This window comes from Oculina patagonica, chromosome 1, assembly GCF_052425735.1.
Source record: "Oculina patagonica isolate OP01 chromosome 1, crgOcupat, whole genome shotgun sequence".
Classification (NCBI taxonomy): domain Eukaryota; kingdom Metazoa; phylum Cnidaria; class Anthozoa; order Scleractinia; family Oculinidae; genus Oculina; species Oculina patagonica.
Window position 1 is genome coordinate 12,233,655 of NC_135758.1, and position 23,313 is coordinate 12,256,967.

Genomic DNA, 23,313 nt, shown 5'->3' on the forward strand with positions numbered 1-23,313 from the left:
GTCAGGATGGTTTAATAGGCCCATTCTTGTCCCCAGAGCCTTCTGCCCCTTTTAGCTGGGGAGCCTGGGGCACAGGAAGCAAGTGGCTCTGGGGACACAACTGGATTGGTTAGAGTTCTAACAAAGGCAATTTTAAATCCAGCCAATCAGATCAACTGTTGTAAATCTCTTACAACAACAGGATTTTAAAATGGTCGGCTTGATTGGCTAGATCTAAAATTCCCTGTGTAAAAAATCTAGCCAATCAAATCATGTGTCCCAATTAACAGCCACTTGTTCCTGGTACCCCAGGCTCTGCCGGCTAAGAGGGACAAGTGGTTCTGGACAAGACTGGATGAGGTCAATATGGTTTGCGATGTAACTCGGCAGGGAAAGAAAACTCTTCCTGTCTTTGTCTGTGGTCCCTGTTCCTACATACCTCACCCGTTTATCAGGCGGTGTTGGACACGCTCGCAACATGCGGAAGAAATTTTCATTGCACTTATTATCGTCTGATCCGCCCGTTTATGTGAGCGGCCAATTATTTTACTTGCATTTTTTTTTTCATTGTTTTTTACTTTCACTCAACGAACTATGGGTAAAAAGGGAAAACCAGTATAAAACTGGACCATACAATATTATTAACAACTTGCAATGGTGTATTACAATTCCTGAGTTTGATTGGTTGACAGGCAGTGGTTTTTGAACTCGTATACCATTGGTCATAATAGCCTTTTTACTGAATTAATTTCGACCTTTTTACTGAACTACTTTCGGCCGAAAAAATAAAGCGCCTCAAACGGCCCATGCAGGCGAAAAAACACTACACGAGTCGATAAACATTTCATTTAACTTTATTGAGATAGAGTAAATACCATAAGACACTAATTTCATTGTTTTATTTTGACAATTACACACTAACTGTTAGAAATTGTTTACGGGTTAACTCTATTCAGAGCGAAATGTAGTTTAGATATGTAATTTCCATAGCTTTATCAGTAACCCTCGTAAATTTCACTATTTTTTTTGTCCACTCATGTCAAAAATAATTAGCCACGAACAAATACGGTGGTCTGCCTGTGCGCTAACCCGGAAAAATTAGGTTCTTACTCGCATGTTTTTACTGTACTCCAAATCTAAATTCTCTTACTAATTAATTATGTTTCTATTAATGATAATTGTGAGAACCTGGTGCTATAATCAAGAAATATCGTAAACTAAGAGCAGTCCCTATTTTTTCGCACATGCAGACGAGGCAGGGCGAGGCGAGGCGACAAGCGAAATGCATTTTTGCGCGGTCATTTATTTTTTCGCTTCACGCTCAACCGACTCTGCAAAATAGGGGGCTGCTCGAAGTCTAGAAATATCGTACAGCATAGGTCTCCGCACACGTGGGAACATGTTGCAGGGACACGTCGCATGGAATGAAGCAGCGACAAAATCATGTGTTATTCACACTGAGGGGACGGGGGGCGGAGACACGCAAGAAAATGTAGCAGGACGTGTTCCAGGGTCATGTCGCAGCAACACGTTCCCTCGTGTGTGTTGATTATTTTTGGCACGCGCAACACGAACTTTGAGGCTGTTTTGTCCCTGCGACATGTTGCACGGAATTCAACTCGTTGAACTTCGTTGCATGAATTTGTGTTGCACGTGCCAAAAATTATCAGTACACACGAGGGGATGTGTCGCTGCGACATGTCCCTGGGGCATGTCCCCGCTACAGTTACTTGTGTGTGTACACATTTTGATTTTGTTGCTGCTACATGTCCTCACTACACGTCCCTCGGTGTGAACAACAGGTGATTCAGTCGCTGCTACATGTTGCTGCGACATATCCCTGCGTCTTGTCCCCACGTGTGCGGAGACCTTAAGAGAGGTATAGTTGATGTTTTCTTTGTTCTAGTCATTCTGCCTACTTGAAATGGTCCGTGCAACCCAGAAAAGTCACATATCAGAAGAATAAAATGATTAGCACTACCAAGAGTCTCTTGGCACTGCTAAATAAATACTTCTGAATATAATTTTCCAGCCTGCCCTGAACTCAATGCATTTAATTGCACGTAGTTTGTGCGAGTTGTCCTAGCTTTACTACAACTACCGTTAAAGGTCTCGTTCAGCTCTGGTCGGTGAAGCACTCACATGCCTTTTTTTACTCGATGCATTTTATTTCACGTGGTTCGTGCGAGTTTTCCTAGCTTTACTACAACATACAGCATCCAAGATGGTTTTCATATTATAATGCAAATTAGCCACGTTGTCCGCTAGGGGGCAAACATTGAAATAATGCCATTTCTCGGAAAATCGGCTTGTCAAAATAATAAACAATTTGCACCAAAATCGCGTTTGAAAGCCAAGTCATGGAGTAATGATTTCATTATCAGGGAGTTTTCAAATAGTTTGAAAAAACCTCCTCGATTGCTTGACTTGTTAACTACGCAAGCCGTCAGTTCGTTTTATCGAAAACGCCAAAATCGCAGAATATTTAGAAAATTTTTACCGCAATACTAAAACCAAAGCATGTTATGAGAAAAAATTATCAGAGTGAGACATAGTAAAAAGCGACTGAAATTTGCGATTTTAATAGAAATAACAGGCCTAATTTACATTATAAAGCGAAAATTAAACAAACATAGCGGCTATCGAGAATAAGGTCTATTGGACCTGACGAGACCTGACGACCTGACTCGTCCCCAGTCGTCTTTTGAGTCTGTCTTGAGCATGAGTCTAGGAAGCTGAACACGCAGGGAATCATGAGAAGGAAGAAAAGAAGCCATCTTGGAAACAGGACTGCCAGTCGTCTCTCGCCTTTCCTCCTTCCCATCATCTTCGCGTATATATTGAAATTTAAGATTAAGAGACGACTGGGGACGAGTCAGCTATTGGACACCAATGTGATTGCGCTCCAATTACGTAACAAATAAGATGGTCTCAATGGGGTTAACCGTTAGCCGTAAAACGGCCAAAAAATTAGCTGTTAGGCGTAACACTTGGAAGTTTGAACCGTTAGCTGTAAAATATGTTAACCGTAAAAAATCGGTCAGTAATTATATATGTAAATAAATGAAACTAGATCACTTCATCATCCCAGAATTGTCCCAAGACCTAAAATATGTTTTTCAAGAATGGAAATTATTTTTTAACTTTTAGAAACAATGGAAACTAAGTTATACTTCTGTTAACCGTAATGAAAATAAACTAACCGTTAGCCGTGAAAGCCACCAACCCATGGAAACCCTCAAATATTTTATAGATTGCGAGTTTGCAAATAAGTCGACCACTGGGTTACGCTAAGAGTACTTTTAAGAATATTTAGTGTGTACGATCGTTGTATATTGACTCGTCCTTTATATTTAACCGTCCTCGGCAATCAAAATTTAGCAAGACACCTAAAAAGTATCTATAGCGAAGGACTACATTGTCCAGATATATTTACCTTTTTTAGTTTCAGCGAAAAATCAGTTGTAAAGTTATCAGTATGTGTTTCTTATTAAAAACAATGTTCACTGTAGTTTTGATCTCCTATTTTGAACACACGAGGAGCCAGGCCCCAAGCCCTGAGGCAGGGGCAACGACCCTGAATGAAGTCCAACTATCAACCTTTGAAACATAAATCAATTTTTATCTCGAAGTTACACTTCATTAGATCCATCTTTACAACCCATGTTTAGTTAGTCAAGGAAAATTGCTTCTATTTTCCAAACTCAAATGTCACGTTATCTCCAATCAGCAGGAACGGTGCCCACTCGGAAACCTTGGTAAAGCCGTTACCTCTCATCCACTTGATGGTCTCATGAAGAGACTCACTGGCACTTTCCCCACGAAAAAGGTGCTCATAGAAGCGACGCATCAACTGTTCTGTCGCACTGTCCTCCAGGGCCCACAGTGCCACTAGTACTGAGCGTGCACCAGACCCTAAGAACGCTCGAGCGATTCCAACAACTCCCTCGGCTCTAATCTGTCCACGTCCACTATGACAACAGCTAAGTACCACCAGTTTAGCTTGCAGTCGAACTTGCGAAATGTCAGACATTGTCAATAAGTACTCTTGTTCTTGTGGAATCCTATTAGTGAGGCGAACAGGTGAAAGGGCAATTTCTCCTCTTTCAGCATTTCCATGTGCAGCAAAATGTATCAGACTCACTGAATGTAACCTTTCAAGTACCGCCTGCTTTGTTGCGCATTGTCCTAACAAAGACTGTACGCCCAGCAGTTCTCCAATCATCTTTGCTTCCTTTCTTGCAAAAGGCAGTGGTTTTAAATTTTCGACGCATCCCTTGTAAAGCACCCAGCCAACCACAGGATCACCCACTATCAGTGCACCAGTCTGACTGTGATAGTCTGCTGGACTGTCCTGAATGAGCTTGAGAGTCGTCAATGAAGGAACGATGCGGATCCTGAAATTCTCTGATAAATACTTCCCGCTTTCATCAGTCAATGCTGCAAATGGAACTTGGTTCAAGGACCGATCAGCAACAATGATGATTTCAGGCTCTTCAAGTAAGTCAGCCACAGGAGCGATGAACATTCTGTAGCACAAAGAAAGGCTCGATTCGGGATTTTGAATTTCTTCATCGTCGTCCTCTACAAGTCGCAAAGTTTCGAGGCTTACTTTTGACTCAAAATTATTTAAAGATCGATCTTCGCAATCTTTCTCGGGTAAAACATTAAAGCTGCGGAAGTTTTTAGCGAAATAGTCATCCAAATAACCAACTGATCCGGCACCGACAACATTTTCATTCACATTTATTTGTCGAAAATGAATGACTCCGCTTGTTTTAAGAACCCACAAAAATGCATGTTCTTGAAAATAAGAAATGTACAGACAAACGCGGTTGCTTTCTTTCTTCATTATATTCTCAATACCAATCCACGATTGCGGATTAGCTGAGATTGGATTTTCAATGGAGTACTGAGTCGCCAACAAGTCTGCTAGCGCTCTAGCCCGTGAAAGCTCTAGGACATAAAGGCCTGAAGTACTGAGATTGCCATAAAAATTAAGACAAAAGAATGCACTGAGACTTCGGTAGGGAAAGTCGTGGACGTCCAAAAGCGATATTTTAAATTGATCGTTGTCTTTCAAAAGACCACGCAGATCTTCGCTTCTGTTAACACAAACATGCAGACAGAAAAACGCTTCCTCCATCTTTTCTTGGGAGAGCTTCACCATTGTAAGGTTACAAAGCAATTGAATCTCTGATTTAATGTCTCCAATATCTTTACTTATTGAGAGTGCTTTCTCCAGAAAAATTTCAGCCTCGGCAAGTTCACCAAGGGATTGCGACACTGTTCCTAAGTTTCCGTAATCTGCTGCTTCTCCTTTCCTGTCGCCAATTTTAATCCTGATCGCGAGTGCCTTCTCGTGATATCCTCTCGCTTTGTCATGTTCTCCAAGAGATTGAAACACAGTTCCTAAGTTTCCGTAACAGCTTGCTTCTCCTGCTCTGTCACCAATTTCAATTGTGATCGCAAGTGCCTTATTAAGATTTTTCACAGCTTTGTCATATTCATCAAGGGATTGCAACACAGCTCCTAATTTCCTGTAATTTGTTGCTACTCCGTTTCTGTCACCAATTTCAATTCTGATGGCAAGTGCTTTCTGAAAATATTCTCTAGCTTTGGCATATTCACCAAGAGATTGAAACACACTTCCTAAGTTACCGTAAGAGTGTGATTCTCCTGCCCTGTCGCCAATTTCAATTCTGATCGCAAGTGCTTTTTCATGATATTTTTTAGCTTTGTCATATTCACCAAGGAATTGCAACACAGTTCCTAAGTTTCCGTAATCTGTTGCTACTCCTTTTTTGTCTCCAAGTTCAATTCTGATGGCAAGTGCTTTCTCATAGTATTCTCTAGCTTTGCCATATTCACCAAGGGAATAAAACACACTTCCTAAGTTTCCGTAATCTGATGCTTCTCCTGCTCTGTCACCAATTTCAATTCTGATCGCAAGTGCTTTCTCAAGATATTCCCTAGCCGTGACATATTTACCAAGAGAATGAAACACGATTCCCAGGTTTCCGTAATCTTTTGCAATTCCTCTTTTGTCGCCAATTTCGAACCTGATCGCAAGCGCTTTTTCGTGATTTTCTTTAGCTTTAACATATTCACCAAGGGATTCAAACACATTTCCTAAGTTTCCATATTCTGTTGCTTCTGCTGCTCTGTCACCAATTTCAATTCTGATCGCAAGTGCTTTCTCGAAAAACTCTTTAGCTTTAACATATTCACCAAGGGATTCAAACACACTTCCTAAGTTTCCGTAATCTGTTGCTTCTCCTCTTCTGTGACCAATTTCAATTCTGATCTCAAGTGCTTTCTCATAGTACTCTCTAGCTTTGTCATATTTACCAAGGGAATAAAACACACTTCCTAAGTTTCCGTAGCCTGTTGCTTCTCCTCTTCTGTCACCAATTGCAACGTTGATCGCAAGTGCTTTCTCAACATGTTCTCTAGCCGTGTCATATTTACCAAGAGAAAGAAACACGATTCCCAGGTTTCCGAAATCTGTTGCAATTCCCCTTTTGTCGCCAATTTCGAACTTGATTGCAAGCGCTTTTTCGTGATATTCTTTAGCTTTAACATATTCACCAAGGGATTCAAACACAGTTCCTAAGTTTCCGTAATCTGCTGCCTCTGCTACTCTGTCGCCAATTTCAATTCTGATGGCAAGTGCTTTCTCATGGTACTCACTAGCTTTGTCATATTTACCAAGGGAATAAAACACACTTCCTAAGTTTCCGTAATCTGATGCTTCTCCTGCTCTGTCACCAGTTTCAATTCTGATCGCAAGTGCTTTCTCATAGTACTCTCTAGCTTTGTCAGATTTACCAAGAGATTGAAACACACTTCCTAAGTTTCCGTAACCTGTTGCTTCTCCTCTTCTGTCACCAATTTCAATTCTGATCGCAAGTCCTTTCTCAAGATATTCCCTAGCTTTAACATATTCGCCAAGATAAATAGACATAGTTCCAAACTGTCCATAAGCAAATGCCTCTCCCTTTTTATTTCTTGTTTCTTTCGTGATATCGATGGCTCTCTCATACAGTTCTCTTGCCTTTGCATATTCTGACTGCCGTTCGTAGATGTGTGCTAGTGTCATGGTAATTTTCTCTTCCATGGCTAGTTTGAATAAATGTTCTTCTTTCCCGGGTAATTTATTATGTAGAAAAATCAAACATTCTTTGTACAACGTGATGGCTTTTAAGGCACGACCAGTGTTGAGAAGGAACTTGGCAATAGCCAAGCTTATAAAGATGACTTGAAAAGCTTGCAAAATGTCATCCGTGTTATTCATGACGTCCCTCTAGAAATAAAAATCAAATTGTATTGTTACATAAGACTAGTTATGTTTTCCATCAAGAAAAAACTAGTCATTTCTAGTCCCATTGTTTTTTTTTCTGTGTGTATTTCATTCAGGATGATTTATTTGAACAAGAAGGCAAACCATTAACAAGGAATCGCAATGCTTGCAGGAGGTTTTTTTTTTTTTTTTTTTTTTTTTTGGGGGGGGGGGGAGGGGGCGGAGGGGCTAATGGTGTCAAATAGACACGTTCAGGACACGTAGGATCGGGGTAATGGGCTCCGGACACGTTGTTAGACTGTTGGATATTGGATTTTAGGTTGTCAAACAGAATTAATTACCCAGGGGGGGGGGGGGGGGTGCTCCCTATAATGGCCTATACGGGGAGGCTCCGCCCGAAAGTGGTACCTTTTTCATGCTTCAGGTATATAAAAGGGTAGCCTGAATTTCAGACCTCCCTCTTTGGTCGCCTACTCCCGAGAAAGGACGTCTGAACAAATCTGGCCCTAATGCCGTCCGGTGACGTCACTACCCGAAAATCGGGTAGTGATTTTGATTGGTTGATTTAAAAATTATTTGCATAATTGTGAAATTATAACTGAATTTTAACGAGCGAGGATTGTAATTTGAAAACGTTTGCAAAGAGTTCGAAAGCGTTCACCTTTCCAGAAATGAATTTATTAGTCATTTACCTTGAGTTTATTACTTTATTAGTTTACCTAGGCTACGGATGAAGAATAGTAATGGAAACTAGGTTTTAAGTTGGCGGCATTCGTCGCTTCGACATGCAGTGTTTTGCTCAATTTATACGTATTCTTATTTTGTCAACAAAGCCGCTCGACGCTTATGTCCTGCAGCCTCGATGAGCCAGTGGTTTCTGAACTCAGTGACCAATTTGAATTCCGTTTCTTGATGCCTCTGTAACCGTCTAAATTGATTCATTTAAATACTCACGAGTGTGTTGTATTAGTCCGCTGCGTAACATATTATATTTTGATCGCTAGATAAAGCAAATCAGTTCAGATTAAATCGGTTCCGTAAAAGAATATAGCCTGCAGTCGATTAAAATTTCGTCCATTTGTCTCAAGTTTTCAACAGTTTACTATTAAAACAATTTTATACCCTGTAATCCTTTATTGAAGCGATTTTTCTTTCACAAATTCATGACCTCGACAGAAACTTTTCCGCATGAAGAAACCAAAGTGTAGTGACGTCACCGGACGGCATTAGGGCCAGATTTGTTCAGACGTAGGCGACCAGAGAGGGATGTCTGAAACAGGGGCACCCATCGAGAATATATTTCAAAACTACTTAAGGTGGCTCGATATAGTTTTTTCTGGGCCATACCTACAATTTGCAATTGGCCTTTAAACGATCTTACCTGACTCGGATCGATATGAAAATTACACCATATATTGGTTTTAGATTGAAATTTGATTTAATATACTTTTTAAGGTAATCGATATTTCCATGGCAACGGTAAACAGAAAGTCGCCAAATGAGTAAATCCTGATTTTTGCGTGAATCAGACTTATCGCTAAAAAACTGATATCAGCATCTTAAACTATGATGTACTGCAAATAAAATATTCAAGAATTAAAAGATTCTGTATGTTTGATTTCGAATAAATCACAAAAATGTTTCAAATCGTAGTTTTTGCACAGCGATAATAAATGAGCCGAGAAACAAACACTACCTACACGAAGTAATCTCAAAAAACGCCAAAATGTGTATTAAACTTATCTTTCGACGTCGTGAAAGTTTTGTTGAGTTTCCACAGCGCAATGCCTAGAATTTGTTTTTTTCTTGCGACCACTCGTATTGTTATTTTTAAGTAATTTTCGGTTTTAAGCGTTTTTTGAAAAATCTATAAAACGGCTCGATAGATTTTCTTTAGACTTTCAGCACGCGTACTTGATTATGTAAACTATTTAGTCGCAAAGTTTTATTATCATTGATTCACTGGAACGTTTTCAAATTAAACGATAAAGGAGGCCTTCGAATGGACGAAAAACTTGCGTTACAATTCACGGTTTATAAAATCGTGTTAAAATATTCAAATTAATGTCCACTACATTCCTTTGTGAGAAATACAAAAAGCTCCACCACGGGTAACAAAGCACAGAATGTAGTGCACATTAATTTGAATATTTTAGCATGATTTTATAAACCGTGAATTGTAACGCAAGATTTTCGTCGATTCGAAGGCCTCCTTTATCGTTTAATTTGAAAACGTTCCAGTGAATCAATGATAATAAAACTTTGCGATAAAATAGTTTACATAATGAAGTACGCGTGCTGAAAGTCTAAAGAAAATCTATCGAGCCGTTTTATAGATTTTTCAAAAAACGCTTAAAACTATAAAATTACTTAAAAATAACAATACGAGTGGTCGCAAGAAAAAAACAAATTCTCGGCATTGCGCTGTGAAAACTCAACAAAACTTTCACGACGTCGAAAGATAAGTTTAATACACATTTTGCCGTTTTTTGAGATTACTTCGTCTACGCAGTGTTTGTGTCTCGGCTCATTTATTATCGCTATGCAAAAACTACGATTTGAAACATTTTTGCGATTTATTCGAAATCAAACATACAGAATCTTTTAATTCTTGAATATTTTATTTGCAGTACATCATAGTTTAAGATGCTGGTATTAGTTTTTAAGCGGCAAATCTGATTCACGCAAAAATCAGGTTTTACTGATTTGGCGGTTTTCTGTTTATCGTTGCCATGGAAATATCGATTACCTTAAAATATATATTAAAGTAAACTTCAATCTAAAACCAATATATGGTATAATTTTCATATCGATCCGAGTCAGGGAAGATCGTTCAAAGGCCAATTGCAAATTGTAGGTATGGCCTATAAAAAACTGTATCGAGCCACCTTAAAGATAGCACCGTTGAACGTATTTTAGTATTTAAGATATAGATATAGGCATATTTTTATCCCCTAAAAATTTTTTATCTGTTCGGATTTCCTAGCTGAAAGTCCAGTGATCCGAAAGTTATAGGGATCAAAACTTACCTTTTTGAAAAAATTCCAGCCAGAGAAGGGCTCCCGAAAATTCTAGGTGACCTTTTTAGAGTAAAAATCCGTTAAAAATGAACAATTATACCATTTTTTAGATATTCGAAAATCCTATCAAAGGCAGGCAAGCAAAAAAAATTACAATGAATATTCCGAAAATTCTAGATCTCAAATCGTCTTCCGAACAGATATTTTAACGAAATATTCCGTTGGGTGCCCCTGCTGAAATTCAGGCTAATAAAAGGGTAGGGATTTAACAAGTTTAGGTATACAAAAGGGTAGGGATATCGGTTATTTAGGTATTTAAAAGGGCCTTCAATTAAAATATTTTAAACAGATGCACCTTACGGCTGTATCATTTAAACTTATTAAACGCTTCATAAAAATGACATCAAGAATTCCTGCTTTAGCCATATGTCATGTCTTTTTGGTATATGAAAGGGGTACCTTTTTTCAGTAAAGGTATACGAAAGGGGTGCCTTTTCTGTCAAAATGGTATATAAAAGGGTAAGGGGTTGGACCTCGGGGCAGAGCCTTCCCGTACAAAACGTTTTTGAGTACTTACCCCCCGGGATTAATTAACGTGTTTATTCTCAGGTAACAAGTCTACTTGCTTACAATCTAAAAGTTAAATCATGTAACAAATGTTAATAATAATGATAATAATAATAATAACAATAATTAAAATAATAATAACAGTATTTAGCATGCACTTAAAATATAGTAAAAATACAAAAACTCGATATAAATTACAAGCAGATAAAAAATTAAAACATGGCGTACGTATGGGGGGGGGGGGGTACTCAAAAAAGTTTTATACAGGGAGGCTCCGCCCCAAGCTCTAACCCCTTACCCTTTTATATACTATTTTAACAGAAATTGTACCCCTTTCGTATATCTTTTTAATGAAAAAAGGTACCCCTTTCATATACCTAAAAGATATGGGATAGACTTAGAACAGGACGATTTCTTGTCAGTTTCATGAAGGGCTTAGTGAATTAAAATAAAAAAAGTAAAGGTAAAGTCTGTGTCCGAGCCAATTGGTCCTATATAGCTGGAGCTTATCCCGGTTTCCATAGCATTAGGAGACTAGGAGTATTGCTACTCCCCCCTGGATGGGATGCTAGTCCATCGCAGGGTTACCCCCCATCAGTAAATTTGCCGGTACCCATTTATACACCTGGGTGCAGAGAGGCACTGTAAGAGTTAAGTGTCTTGCCCAAGAACACAACGCAGCGCCCCGGCCAGGCCTCAAACCCCGGCTGTTTGGCTCGGAGTCGAGCGCTAACCATTAGGCCCATTTTCATGAAGCTCTTAATAAATTAAAATAATACAGCCATAAATTGCGTCTGTTCAAAATATTTTAATTAAAGGCCCCTATAAATACCTAAATAAAGGATTTCCCTACCAATTAATGTACCTAGTCTTGTGAAATCTGTACCCTTTAATAGACCTGAAGCCTGAAAAAGGTACCCCTTTCGGGCAGAGTCTCCCCGTATAGGTCATTAAGGGAGTACCCCCAGCCCCCTCCCCCCTGCCGGAATACTTCATGGAAATTGAGCGCACAAGTTATGGATACCCCAGCTAGGTATACAATCTGTTGACATGTCTACATCAATATTATTATTATTATTATTATTATTATTATTATTATTATTATTATTATTATTATTATTATTATTATTATTATTATTATTATTATTATTATTATTATTATTACTGAACAGACAAAGCATGTTTATGTGATATATTCAGTGCGCGTTGTCTCCGCAGGGAAGCTTAAGAGCTTGTTTGAGACTTGTGCATCAAACAGCAGTCAAACTAGGGCCTGACCACGCTAGCCGGGGTAAATTTGAAAATGCATCTTTTTTCTCTGGATACACTGAATAGACGTTTTCGATCACTGAAAGCGAAGCTTTTCGAAAACGCTCTCTAAAGTGGAGAAATTTGAAAATGCACTAGTGTGGACGGCGAAAACAGAGCTTCTAGAAAATGCTGATGTGAAATAGTCATGTGATCTCTGTCAAAACAAAAGCTTTTAATCCTTTGTCTGTCCTTTAATTGTTTGGTTTTTAAACCTTTGTCTGTCCTTTGTTTGGTTTTTAAACCTTTGTTTTTAAACCTTTGTCTGTTCACAGTCCCCTATTTTTTTATACCTGCCAACTTTTTCTTGGTCAACGCGTGAGATTTTTTATCCTGAGAGTGCCAGGATTTCCAAAGACGATACGACAATGTCTGAAGCCTCCCGAAGACGTCCGAGGTATTCTGAAGATGTCCCGAACATATCCCGATCCTAGTGTGTGGACGTGTTTTGTTAAACATCCTAAACACTACCCCGTTCCAAATGCTTTTCTCGTCAAAACTCTCACATTGGTTTGAGTTTACATTTGTTGGAAAGTGTGTCCGTTTTGGTTGTAAAAACTCACATTTTCGACCTGCAGGCGTCAGAAATTGCTTCGTAAGTGTGAGATCGAAGTTTTCCATTTGCTGGCGTGAGACTCACGCCCAAGACGTGAGAGTTGGCATGGATATATTATTTTGTTGAGTTTGACAGGCTGCTATCTTGGTTCCTGAATGTGAGCAAAAACTGGAAAGAGTACAAAAACCCTGTGGGTAGGGATGTGGGGTGTTTATACCTACGCACAGGTACTTTGTACTCTTCCCAATTTTTGCTCAAGTTTAAGGACCAAGATGGCTGCACGTCAAACTCAACGATCGACCTCTACGACTTATGGAAAAATAGGGGACTGTGAACAGTCTAGTGTATGTTTATTCCTCTACGTGCGTCAGACTTCCCCACGTGACTTTCTGTTGGCGTTCATATAATCAACCATGCGAGTCATACAAATATCTCTCTGTGAAAATTTCAAATATTTAACATGCAGGGATGGCAGAGCCGGGGGGGGGCGGGGGCTGGGGGGGCTAAAATTTTACAGATAAAATAAAGAATTAATAAGAGAAGAGTCCCTTAAGCCCCCCCCCACTTCAAGTCACTAGTCAGCCCCCCCCCCCCCCCCCCGTTGGAAAAATGCTCTGCGTTCCATGACATGGGCTTTACATACAGAACAATCAGTCATGAATGTCTTACGGTTTGAAGTAAGATATAAACTTATCGTGTTCCGTTTCCTTATCTTCTAGTAAAAGTGAAACCAAAAGTTTTAAACTGAAATAACACTGAGGGATTTTCCCTGCAAGACAAGCACCAGACAAAGACAAAATTGAAATACAACCAAATTTTGAAGTGTGCTACACTCTTTGTCATATGTTCTCTACTCTGCGGTAAATAAATGATTGTGTTTCAAGATTATGTTATTTTTGTCAGTGGTGACTTGTTACAGTCAAACCGGATGTTCTTTTGATGGTAATCGAATTCACTTTGACTTCTTCTTCTCTGAAGAACTAAACTTGCTCGGTCTGTAGTAATTCTTCATTAAAATTTCAAAACACGAAAGATTGTGAATTTCAATTTTTGTTCTACTAGTATTTAATCGGTTTATTATTTCTGATTATTCCTCCGTGTTTCCTCTGTATTGAATGACGGCAGAAACCCATGACGGCCCGGTCATGAGCTCACAAACAAACTAAACGATCGTATCGAGTTTACGATTGATATTCGCTTTGTGGTTTTGTTACTGTCGGGCTACTATTTATCCTTCCCTGGTTAAGACAGAGCCATACAATTTAAATAGTTGTACACTCAGCGGCAAAATTCGCTATGAATCGTGTGAAACTACGAACTTACCGAAATTCCGTGAAACCAGAGAAGTCATCATATTACGTCTTATTATTCAACAGATGCGCGCGCTGCCCATATATGGTCAAAATGTAAACGATATCTGTCATCCGTACATAACAGATATCCTGCGATATACGTAGGTTGCGAAGATTCGTCCGAAGTCTTGTAAAGCGCTGCATAATTAAAGTTTTTCTATCTGCAAAATGTGTTTCAATGACAATTTGTTGAATAATAAAACAATTATGTCATCCGCACATAACAGATATCCTGCGATATACGTAGGTTGCGAAGATTCGTCCGAAGTCTTGTAAAGCGCTGCATAATTAAAGTTTTTCTATCTGCAAAATGTGTTTCAATGACAATTTGTTGAATAATAAAACAATTATCCTGCTCAATCTCGCGGAATATCGTCTGATTTTAGCCAACTCGGCCTACGGCCTCGTCGGCTAAGTGTCAGGCGATATTCCGTGCCATTTCGCAGGATAATTGTTAAATGTATGCCATATCAAGGAGTGTCGCTATGTGTTGCGTGACAATGCAACCGGTAGTCATGGTTCTTTTAGCTTGTTTGGGCGTTTAGTGAATTGGGGAGTAGCAAAAACTAATTTCCTCAGAAACAACTATCTTGTGTTTATTCGCTGCTGGAATAGTTTGAAAGACCTTGAAAACATTCCCTTCAAATGCAATGAGTATCCTTGTCCTAGAGAGCACAGCTTGACATTCGTATTTTTACCTGTCTGATGTGTGACTGATATCTCTTGTTTAAATTCTGTTCTTCGACAGCGGATGAAACGAAAATAACAGCGATTATCTTAACCTGCTTTTAATAAATTTGTACACAACACTCGTGCTAACAGAATTACGCCAAGATCAGTGCGTATTCGCGTGACCTTCTTGCGTGACTCGCTAGTCAGTATAGTAGCGTGCACATAACAACGAAAATCTGTCACGCGACTCATGCAAATCACTCGCTGTGGAAATTCGGCTACACGAGCTCTCAGTCACGAACACGAGTTGAAGTAAGATATAAACTTACCGGCGCGTGTTCCGCTTCCTTATATCCTCTGGTAGAAGTGAAATCAAAAGTGAAATAACACCGAGGGACTTTCCCTGCAAGACAGGCGCAAGACAAAGGCAAATACAAATTGAAATTGATCATGAAAGCTCGAAATATAACGTAATTTCAATTTTTGTAGATTTATATAAAACAGACAAAGGTTTATATTCTATGTCATATCTTACATTTGCTGTTAAAAGCCAGAATTATCATTTTGATTTTTTGTCAGTGACTTGTTATAATTTGAATTCTTCTTGACTTCCTCTTTGACCTCCTTTCCTGTCGATTATACAAATAAGGTCATCAAGAAAAAAACTGATCGATCCTACGTATTTCTCACATGAAGACCGTGAATTTGCTATTTTTGTTCTCTTCATAAAATATTTTTGCACTGTTTGATCAGTTTATTATTGTGTTTGTACTCTACATATAACAGACATGATCGAGATAACAGAACAAAACAGCTTTGACTCTTGAAGCAAATGATCGAATTTTAGTAGAAATTACGATTGTTCAACGCTTTGCATAGTCGGTTTAGTATCATGGTCTATCATGGATGTTCTGGTCTCAATAAATAGAACGATATATTTTTATCTAGTTAAAATAAGGCATTCTCAATACAATACATTAGCTTAGTTGTACTTACCACGGCGAAGTTCGCTTTGGAAAGTGAAACTAAATCATTCTGGGGGTTCCCGAAATTCCGAGAAAACAGATCTTCATAATAATTACGTCATGTATGCAAATATCGAGGCAATTTATAGTTACCCTTTTCGTTTTTTTTTGAGGACTTTGTTGCCGCATTCACTATTTTGAACAAGAAACTGAAAGCAGTTTAGAACCGTGCGCTTAATGTTTGACCACCTCTTTCAGTTCTTTGGCTAGAAAGGTACGGCGCCGCTCAGTAAAACATCTTTAGAAAAGCAGTCACTCCAGAAACACACATGTCGTGATTGCGTGAGTCACGGAGTGTGCGTGACATGAATTTCATCACCGTGTCACCGTGTCATAGAGCATACCTGACTGTGCAGGTAATTCCTCTGGCGCGATGACGTGTACCGTGCCTTGACACATTCTTGCTGAGCTTGCAATTTACGTTTCGATTCCCAAAATAAACTCAAAACAAACATTGGAATATCCAGAAAACAAGTCCTTGTTTTGCAATATTGAACACCTTCCAGGTAAATTTTACGACTCGCTCTGAGCCAAACGCCTGAATAACACAAAAATAAATATTTCACACAAACAGAGCGCAGAGTATTCGTAAATATTTTTAACTGCGCTGCGCAGTTCTTGCTCTGCACAGGGTTTTTAACTGCGCTGCGCAGTTCTTGCTCTGCACGTCCTTTTTTTTTTTTTTTTAACTGCGCTGCGCAGTTCTTGCTCTGCACGCCCTTTTTTTTTTTTTTTTTTTTTCTCAGTGACCAGACTGATGCCCCCGCTCGGCCAGGCGGCTCGGGTCACGCAATGTTTAAAAGCTTGAAAACACTTACTAATGGGAAATTTTCAAATGCTTTGGTCTTAATAAGCATGTTTAGCGTGAGATGTCCGATTTTAAAGCGTTTTATTCAAACAAAATTCTAAATTTTCATGCCTCGAAAGAAAAATATATTTCAGCGGGCCAGAATCTGTGAATAAATACCATTACGTTGGTGTTAAAGAATGTGCTGACATGACAAGTTTCACTTTCGATCGGCTCGACATCGAGTCACGTAATGTAAAGGGAATCCTTTGGTCTTTACTTAACAAATATATTGTGAAGTATTTCTCTCTTAAGCGTAATCTTTTTTTTGGCTGTGCCATTGAAAGGATTTTAGAGATATAAAGAAAAATTCCCTTCACAAACATGCCCTGACTTGTAACGCTTACGTCATTCGGTAGGCTAGGGAAATTCCCAATGCCATTACGTTGTTGTCAAAGAATGTGCTAGCTGACATGACAACTCTCACTTTGACAACTTTGCGTATCGTCTGATCTTTTTCTCTTTTTTTGTCTTTACAAAGACTGTTAAGTGTGAATTATTCGATTTTGAAGCGTTTGACTCATGGAAAATGATAAATTTCCACGCTTTCAAAGAGAAATATAATTCAGCGGGACAGAATCTGTGAATAAATACAATTACGTTGGTGTAAAAGAATGTGCTGACATGACAAGTTTCACTTTCGATCGGCTAGACCTCGAGTCACGTAATTTTTCAAAGCTATCCAGCCACCTTTGAAATCTTTGCGAATCCTTTGGTCTTTACTTAAAAAATTCAGTGTGAAGTATTTTGAAGCGTTTGAATCGAAGAAAATACTATAATTTCACGCTTTAAAAAAATACGCTTTAGCGGGCAAGAATTTACATTTATTTACATTACGTTTGTGTCCTGGAATGTGCCGGCGTTGAATGCTGATTTAGCTTATTTTTTTTTGTTTCACGGATCAGGATCGTGGGAATAAAATTTGGCCACCATTAGCATATAAGAAAAATATTTAATTTCGGATGGAACTAGTCAACCATGAAATGTCACGCAAGGTGTTTTCTTACCATCTTGTTTGTCGGTCGCAACATTGTTTGACGCAGGTAAAGGGGATACGGGGGGAGGGGGGTGCATTTTTTTGTTCCCCTCCCCATATGGCTCCCCTAGAGTGCACAAGAGACAAGCGCAGTTGTAAGCTCTAAGAGCTCTTGTTTTTTTCTCAGTGACCAGACTGATGCCCCCGGCCCCCCGCTCGGCCAGGCTGGGGTCACGCAAGGTTTAAAAGCTAGAAAACACTTACTAATGGGAAATTTTTTTAAATGCTTTGGTCTTAATAAGCATGTTTAGCGTGAGATGTCCGATTTTGAAGCGTTTTATTCAAACAAAATTCTAAATTTTCATGCCTCGAAAGAAAAATATATTTCAGCGGGCCAGAATCTGTGAATAAATACCATTACGTTGGTGTTAAAGAATGTGCTGACATGACAAGTTTTACTTTCGATCGGCTAGACATCGAGTCACGTAATTTAAAGGGAATCCTTTGGTCTTAACTTAACAAATATATTGTGAAGTATTTCTCTCTTAGGTGTAATCTATTTTTTTGCTGTACCATTGAAAGGATTTTAGAGATATGAAGAAAAATTCCCTTCACAAACATGCCCTGACTTGTAACGCTTACGTCATTCGGTAGGCTAGGGAAATTCCCAATACCATTACGTTGTTGTCAAAGAATGTGCTAGCTGACATGACAACTCTCACTTTGACAACTTTGCGTATCCTCTGATCTTTTTCTCCTTTTTTGTCTTTACAAAGACTGTTAAGTGTGAATTATTCGATTTTGAAGCGTTTGACTAATGGAAAATGATAAATTTCCACGCTTTCAAAGAGAAATATAATTCAGCGGGACAGAATCTGTGAATAAATACAATTACGTTGGTTTAAAAGAATGTGCTGACATGACAAGTTTCACTTTCGATCGGCTAGACCTCGCGTCACGTAATTTTTCAAAGCTATTATCAGCTACCTTTCAAATCTTTGCGAATCCTTTGGTCTTTACTTCAAAAATTCAGAGTGAAGTATTTTGAAGCGTTTGAATCAAAGAAAATACTAAAATTTCATGCTTTGAAAGAAAAATACGAGTTAGCGGGCAAGAATTTACATTTATTTACATTACGTTTGTGTCCTGGAATGTGCTGGCGTTGGCAAGTTTCATTTTCACAAGGCTTTGATGACGATAGGCAAGAATCACGCAATGTTTTGAAAGCTTTAAATCTGCTACAAATGGAAACCAAACAAATCCTTTGGTCTTAAACTAGCATGTTAAGTGTGAAATATTCGACTTTTTAGCGTTATGTATTTTTGAAGCTGTGTCATCTAGAAGATTTCTGAAATCTGAAGGAAAACCACTGAGACAAACATGTAAGGCTTACTTCACTAGTAAAATTAATTCCCCGGGGAATTCCCATTCAGCTAAAAGCAGCTCTAGTGTTCTTCTCAAATTTGATTTAATTATTTGCTTCAATATTCCATTTTCGGAGTGAGTTATTCAATCTTTAAACGGAAATTTGATACAACACTTGATGCTGATGTAAAAGATTTTTTAGTTTCACGGATCAGGATTGAGGGAATCAAATTTGGCCAGCATTAGCATATAAGAAAAATAATTAATTGCGGTTGGAACTAGTCAACCATGAAATGTCACACAAGGTGTTTTCTTACCATTTTGTTTGTCAGTCGCGACATTTTTTGACGTGACGCGGGTAAAGGGGATGGGGGGGGGGGGGTCATCTTTTATTCCCCCCACATGGCTCCCCTAGGGTGGTCACGTGACCAGCGCAGTTTTAAGCTCTAAGAGCTTCTTGTTTTTTGTCGGTGAGTAGACTGATGCCCCCGCTCGGCCAATCCTCGAGTCACGCAACGTCACGAAGCTATAAATCAGTTACCTTTGGAAATTTTACGAAAATAAGGTCTTTACTTAGCATGTTTAATGTAAATTGTTCGATTTTTAAGTGTTTGACTCAACGAAAATACTAAATTTTCATGCTATGAAAGAAAAATATATTTTAGCTGACTTGATACTGTGCCTAAATACCATTACGTTCGTGTCAAAGAATGTGCTGACATGACAACTTTCACTTTTACAAGGCCTTGCTTGTGATCGGCCAGTCACGCAATGTTTTAAAGCTGTTATTCAGCTACTTATGTAAAATTTATGAATCCTTTGGTCTTCATTTAGCACGTTTAGTGTGAAATATTCAATTTTAAAGCGAAATGTATTTTTCTTTCTTCACTCTGCTAAAAACGGCTCAAGTGTTCTTCTCAAATTTGATTTAAATCTTTGCTTTAACATTCCATTCTAGGAACGATTGTTCAGTGTTTAAACATTAATTCAATACAACACTGGATGGATTAAAATAAATCGTCTGGCTTCACGGATCAGGATCGTGGGAATCTGGCTAGCATTAGCATACAAGAAAAATAATAAATTGCAGATGGAACAAGTCAACCATGAAATGTCACACAAGGTGTTTTCTTACCATCTGTTTGTCAGTCGCAACATTTTTTGAAAGAGAAATATAATTCAGCGGGCCAGAATCTGTAATGAAATACCATTACGTTGGTGTCAAAGAATGTGCTGACATGACAAGTTTCACTTTCGATCGGCTAGATCTTGAGTCACGTAATGTTTCAAAGCTGTTACCAGCTACCTTTTAAATCTTTGCGAATCCTTTGGTCTTTACTAAACAAATTAATTGTGAAGTATTTCTCTTTTAAGGGTAATCTTTTTTTTTGCCTGTGTCATTGAAAGGATTTAAAGATATCAAGAAAAATTCCCTTCACAAACATACCCTGACTTGTACCGCTTACGTCATTCGGTATGCTAGGGAATTACCCTTTGTGCTAGAAACAGCTTGGGAATTCGGCCAGAATTTGCCTATACTGTCGAAATTCTCACGGATACTTACGTTCCTAACGTGAAGCCAGACGTACTTATGAATTGATCTTGCAGACCCAGGGGCAGTTGTTGTAAACTTTCGCCCGAAAAATCCCGTTATCCAGATAAGCGATTTTTTGGTTTCTCGGATAAGGATCGTGGGTATTAAATTTGGCCAGCATTAGCAAATAAGAAAAATAATTAATTGCGGATGGAACTAGTCAACCATGAAATGTCACACAAAGTGTTTTCTAAACATTTTGTTTGTCAGTCGCGACATTGTTTGACGTGGGTAAAGAGGATGGGTGGTGCATTTTTTATTCCCCCCACATGGCTCCCCTAGGGTGGTCACGTGACCAGCGCAGTTTTAAGCTCTAAGAGCTTCTTGTTAAAATAGGTGAATGATTAGCCACATAGCTACGGGCGAGCGAGGTCTGACGAAGTGGTAGTTAAAAATAGCTTGGACATATCCAAGTGGTCTTTGGTTTCGTTATGTGATTATTCAGCCCTCTTTTCTGGTAAAACACTCGAATGAAACAAAATTATACATTGCACATTTCACTCTAAATGAGAGCAGAGTGTTCATGTTAAACGAGTGATCCCTGATAAACATCAAATCTTGCGTGACCGTGACAAAGGAGCCGGCTTGGCCGCGTGGGTCTGGATCGATTTACCGACAAAAACGAAAAAAACTAAAACGACAAAAAAATGCCAGCCAGATTATGAACCGGCTTCGCACGGTTAATAAAACAATAGTGAAAATACTAGCCTGGATTTCGCCGTCGCTTATTCTCGGGTCAAGGACAAGGAGCCCTGGAAGGGTGGGTGTGTGTTTGGGAGCAGCACTACAAAACAACTCTAAAACAAACTTGGACATTTCTTTCCATCAAAAGCGATGTTTTGCAGTTCAAAGTGATTGTTTTACTGCTCGCCCATTAGCTTTCTATCCAACATTCTTACAATACGTAGTTCTCTAAATGTTGCCAGGACAGCTAGTTCCACTTCTTTCTTCAGCAAGAGACGAATACTGACAATCAAAAGACGCTATTTTCAGTTACTGTAAAAGATTAGATGTTTGGTTGCGTCCACATTTTAAATAAGCGCCGCCCTCAAATGAGCGCCACCCTCGAATAAGCGCCGCACTTGAGGCGCGAAAAATTGAATAAGCGCCGTGGCGCTTATTCGAGTAAATGCGCCAATTTGGTTTGCTACTGAGTTTCTTAATTCGTAAAAATGGCACTAACATAAGATTCCTTATGAAGATCTTATGAAGATTGTAGATTGCACTAGACAGTAAAGTTAATCAGGGTCAATTATTGAAACGAAGGTGCCGGTGTTTCAGATCGCCATGGTCTAGGAAGGGTATACATTGTAAACCAACAGCGTCCAAACGTGATAAAAGTGAACTACTCGGTGACATCAGCAACTTGAGTTTTCATTGTGCTAAATTTGAAGTCGACAAGTTGTAAAAATAAAATCAGCCTTAATCCAGGCCAAAATCGGAATCCGTTTGAATAATCGGCAAAAAAAATCTATGTACGTTATAATGTATATTTTCTATCCTTGGTTTATTTGCTTCTGCTACTGCTGTTGCTAGAAGACCACAGCAGATTTCATAAAGGCTTTCACCTCTTTCCCTTAGCGGCCGATATGTTATATACCTAGAAAATCTAAAGAAAAATGTGTACACTTTCTTTAAACCAAAGTATACTTTGGTAAATGATTATCTAGACTAATGACAAAATATAATAAGCTTTTGCACTGAAAGCGTATATCCTAACTTATGAGTCATAACTCGTTTTCAAGAAACTTTCAATAATTGCTATGCCCTGTAAAATACAAATATAAAACAAAATGGGAGCTCCATGACCTTCCGAGAAAATACTCAAATTCTTGGGAGATAGACATTGAAGACTCTGAACTCGGGCATATCAACTGCCTCGTCCCCAAGTGCCGATTGACCGGACGGTTAGGGCGGAAAGGCGGGAAAACTGGGAGCGCGGGGGTTGATGGTTAGGGAACGAGCCGTTTTCCCGTCCGCATCAGGCCCACAACGCCAAGCGAACCGGGGAAGTCAGTCCCACAACGCCAAACGAACCGTGCACGACCAAGTCGGAGGACGCCTGGAAACGAGGCAGGGCATATCAGTACTTGAGGAACATTCTGACTCAAAATTTAGGAAAGAAAAAACCTAAATAAAAAAATCAAAGGGCACTTAGAGCCAGCTCATTCTTCTGCCTTTTTCGGGGGGGGGGGGTAGGGTTTGGGAGTGGTGGTGGGTAATGAAAATGTACTGGTACAGTAAGTCAAGTACAGTCCCTTGTAAAGTCAAAATCCGATACGCATGTGAAAGGAAATGAAATCACAATTTCACATCTTCTTAAAATGGTGCAACGTGAATCAAGTTGCCCAGCTGTTTAGACCTAAGGGACCCTAAACGTATTTTCACGTATTTTAACACGCGCTGACACAAGCGATCAAGTCCATTGAGGCAGCCGGAAGTAATTTTACATGGCCCCATTCCCCGCTACGTAAATGTCCACAAGCAGTTATTTAAAAAAGAAATAGTATTTCGTTTCCGGATCGCGGAACGATAAGCAAAATAAAAATATAAATGATAAGAAGAGAAGATCCTAGGTCGAGAATCAGTATTACGCGGGGAGGAATTGCGAAACAGTGGAGTTTTTGCATGCATGCACATTCCTTTACCCTTCTGTGCCAGCAAACACACGAGACATCCGAAGACATCCAGTCTTGTTTGCTCTTCTTAGCGCTATTATTGATGGAAAATGTACAAAGTCAACAACAAC

The 23,313-nt window shown here is 39.1% G+C and overlaps 1 protein-coding gene across 1 annotated transcript; it reads right to left on the reverse strand.

The window, feature by feature from the left end:
* Positions 1 to 2,129: 2,129 nt before the first annotated feature.
* Positions 2,130 to 15,098, reverse strand: LOC144656755 (uncharacterized). Its single transcript, XM_078516993.1, has 2 exons — positions 15,087 to 15,098; positions 2,130 to 7,285 (listed from the first exon to the last, which is right to left on the reverse strand). The coding sequence occupies exon 2, from the start codon at positions 7,274 to 7,276 to the stop codon at positions 3,671 to 3,673; it is 3,606 nt and encodes a 1,201-aa protein (XP_078373119.1). The 5' UTR covers positions 7,277 to 7,285; positions 15,087 to 15,098; the 3' UTR covers positions 2,130 to 3,670.
* Positions 15,099 to 23,313: the final 8,215 nt, after the last annotated feature.

Excerpts from the sequence above, each read along its gene's own strand:
- LOC144656755 (XM_078516993.1), bottom strand. The coding sequence starts at position 7,276 with ATGAATAACACGGATGACATTTTGCAAGCTTTTCAAGTCATCTTTATA.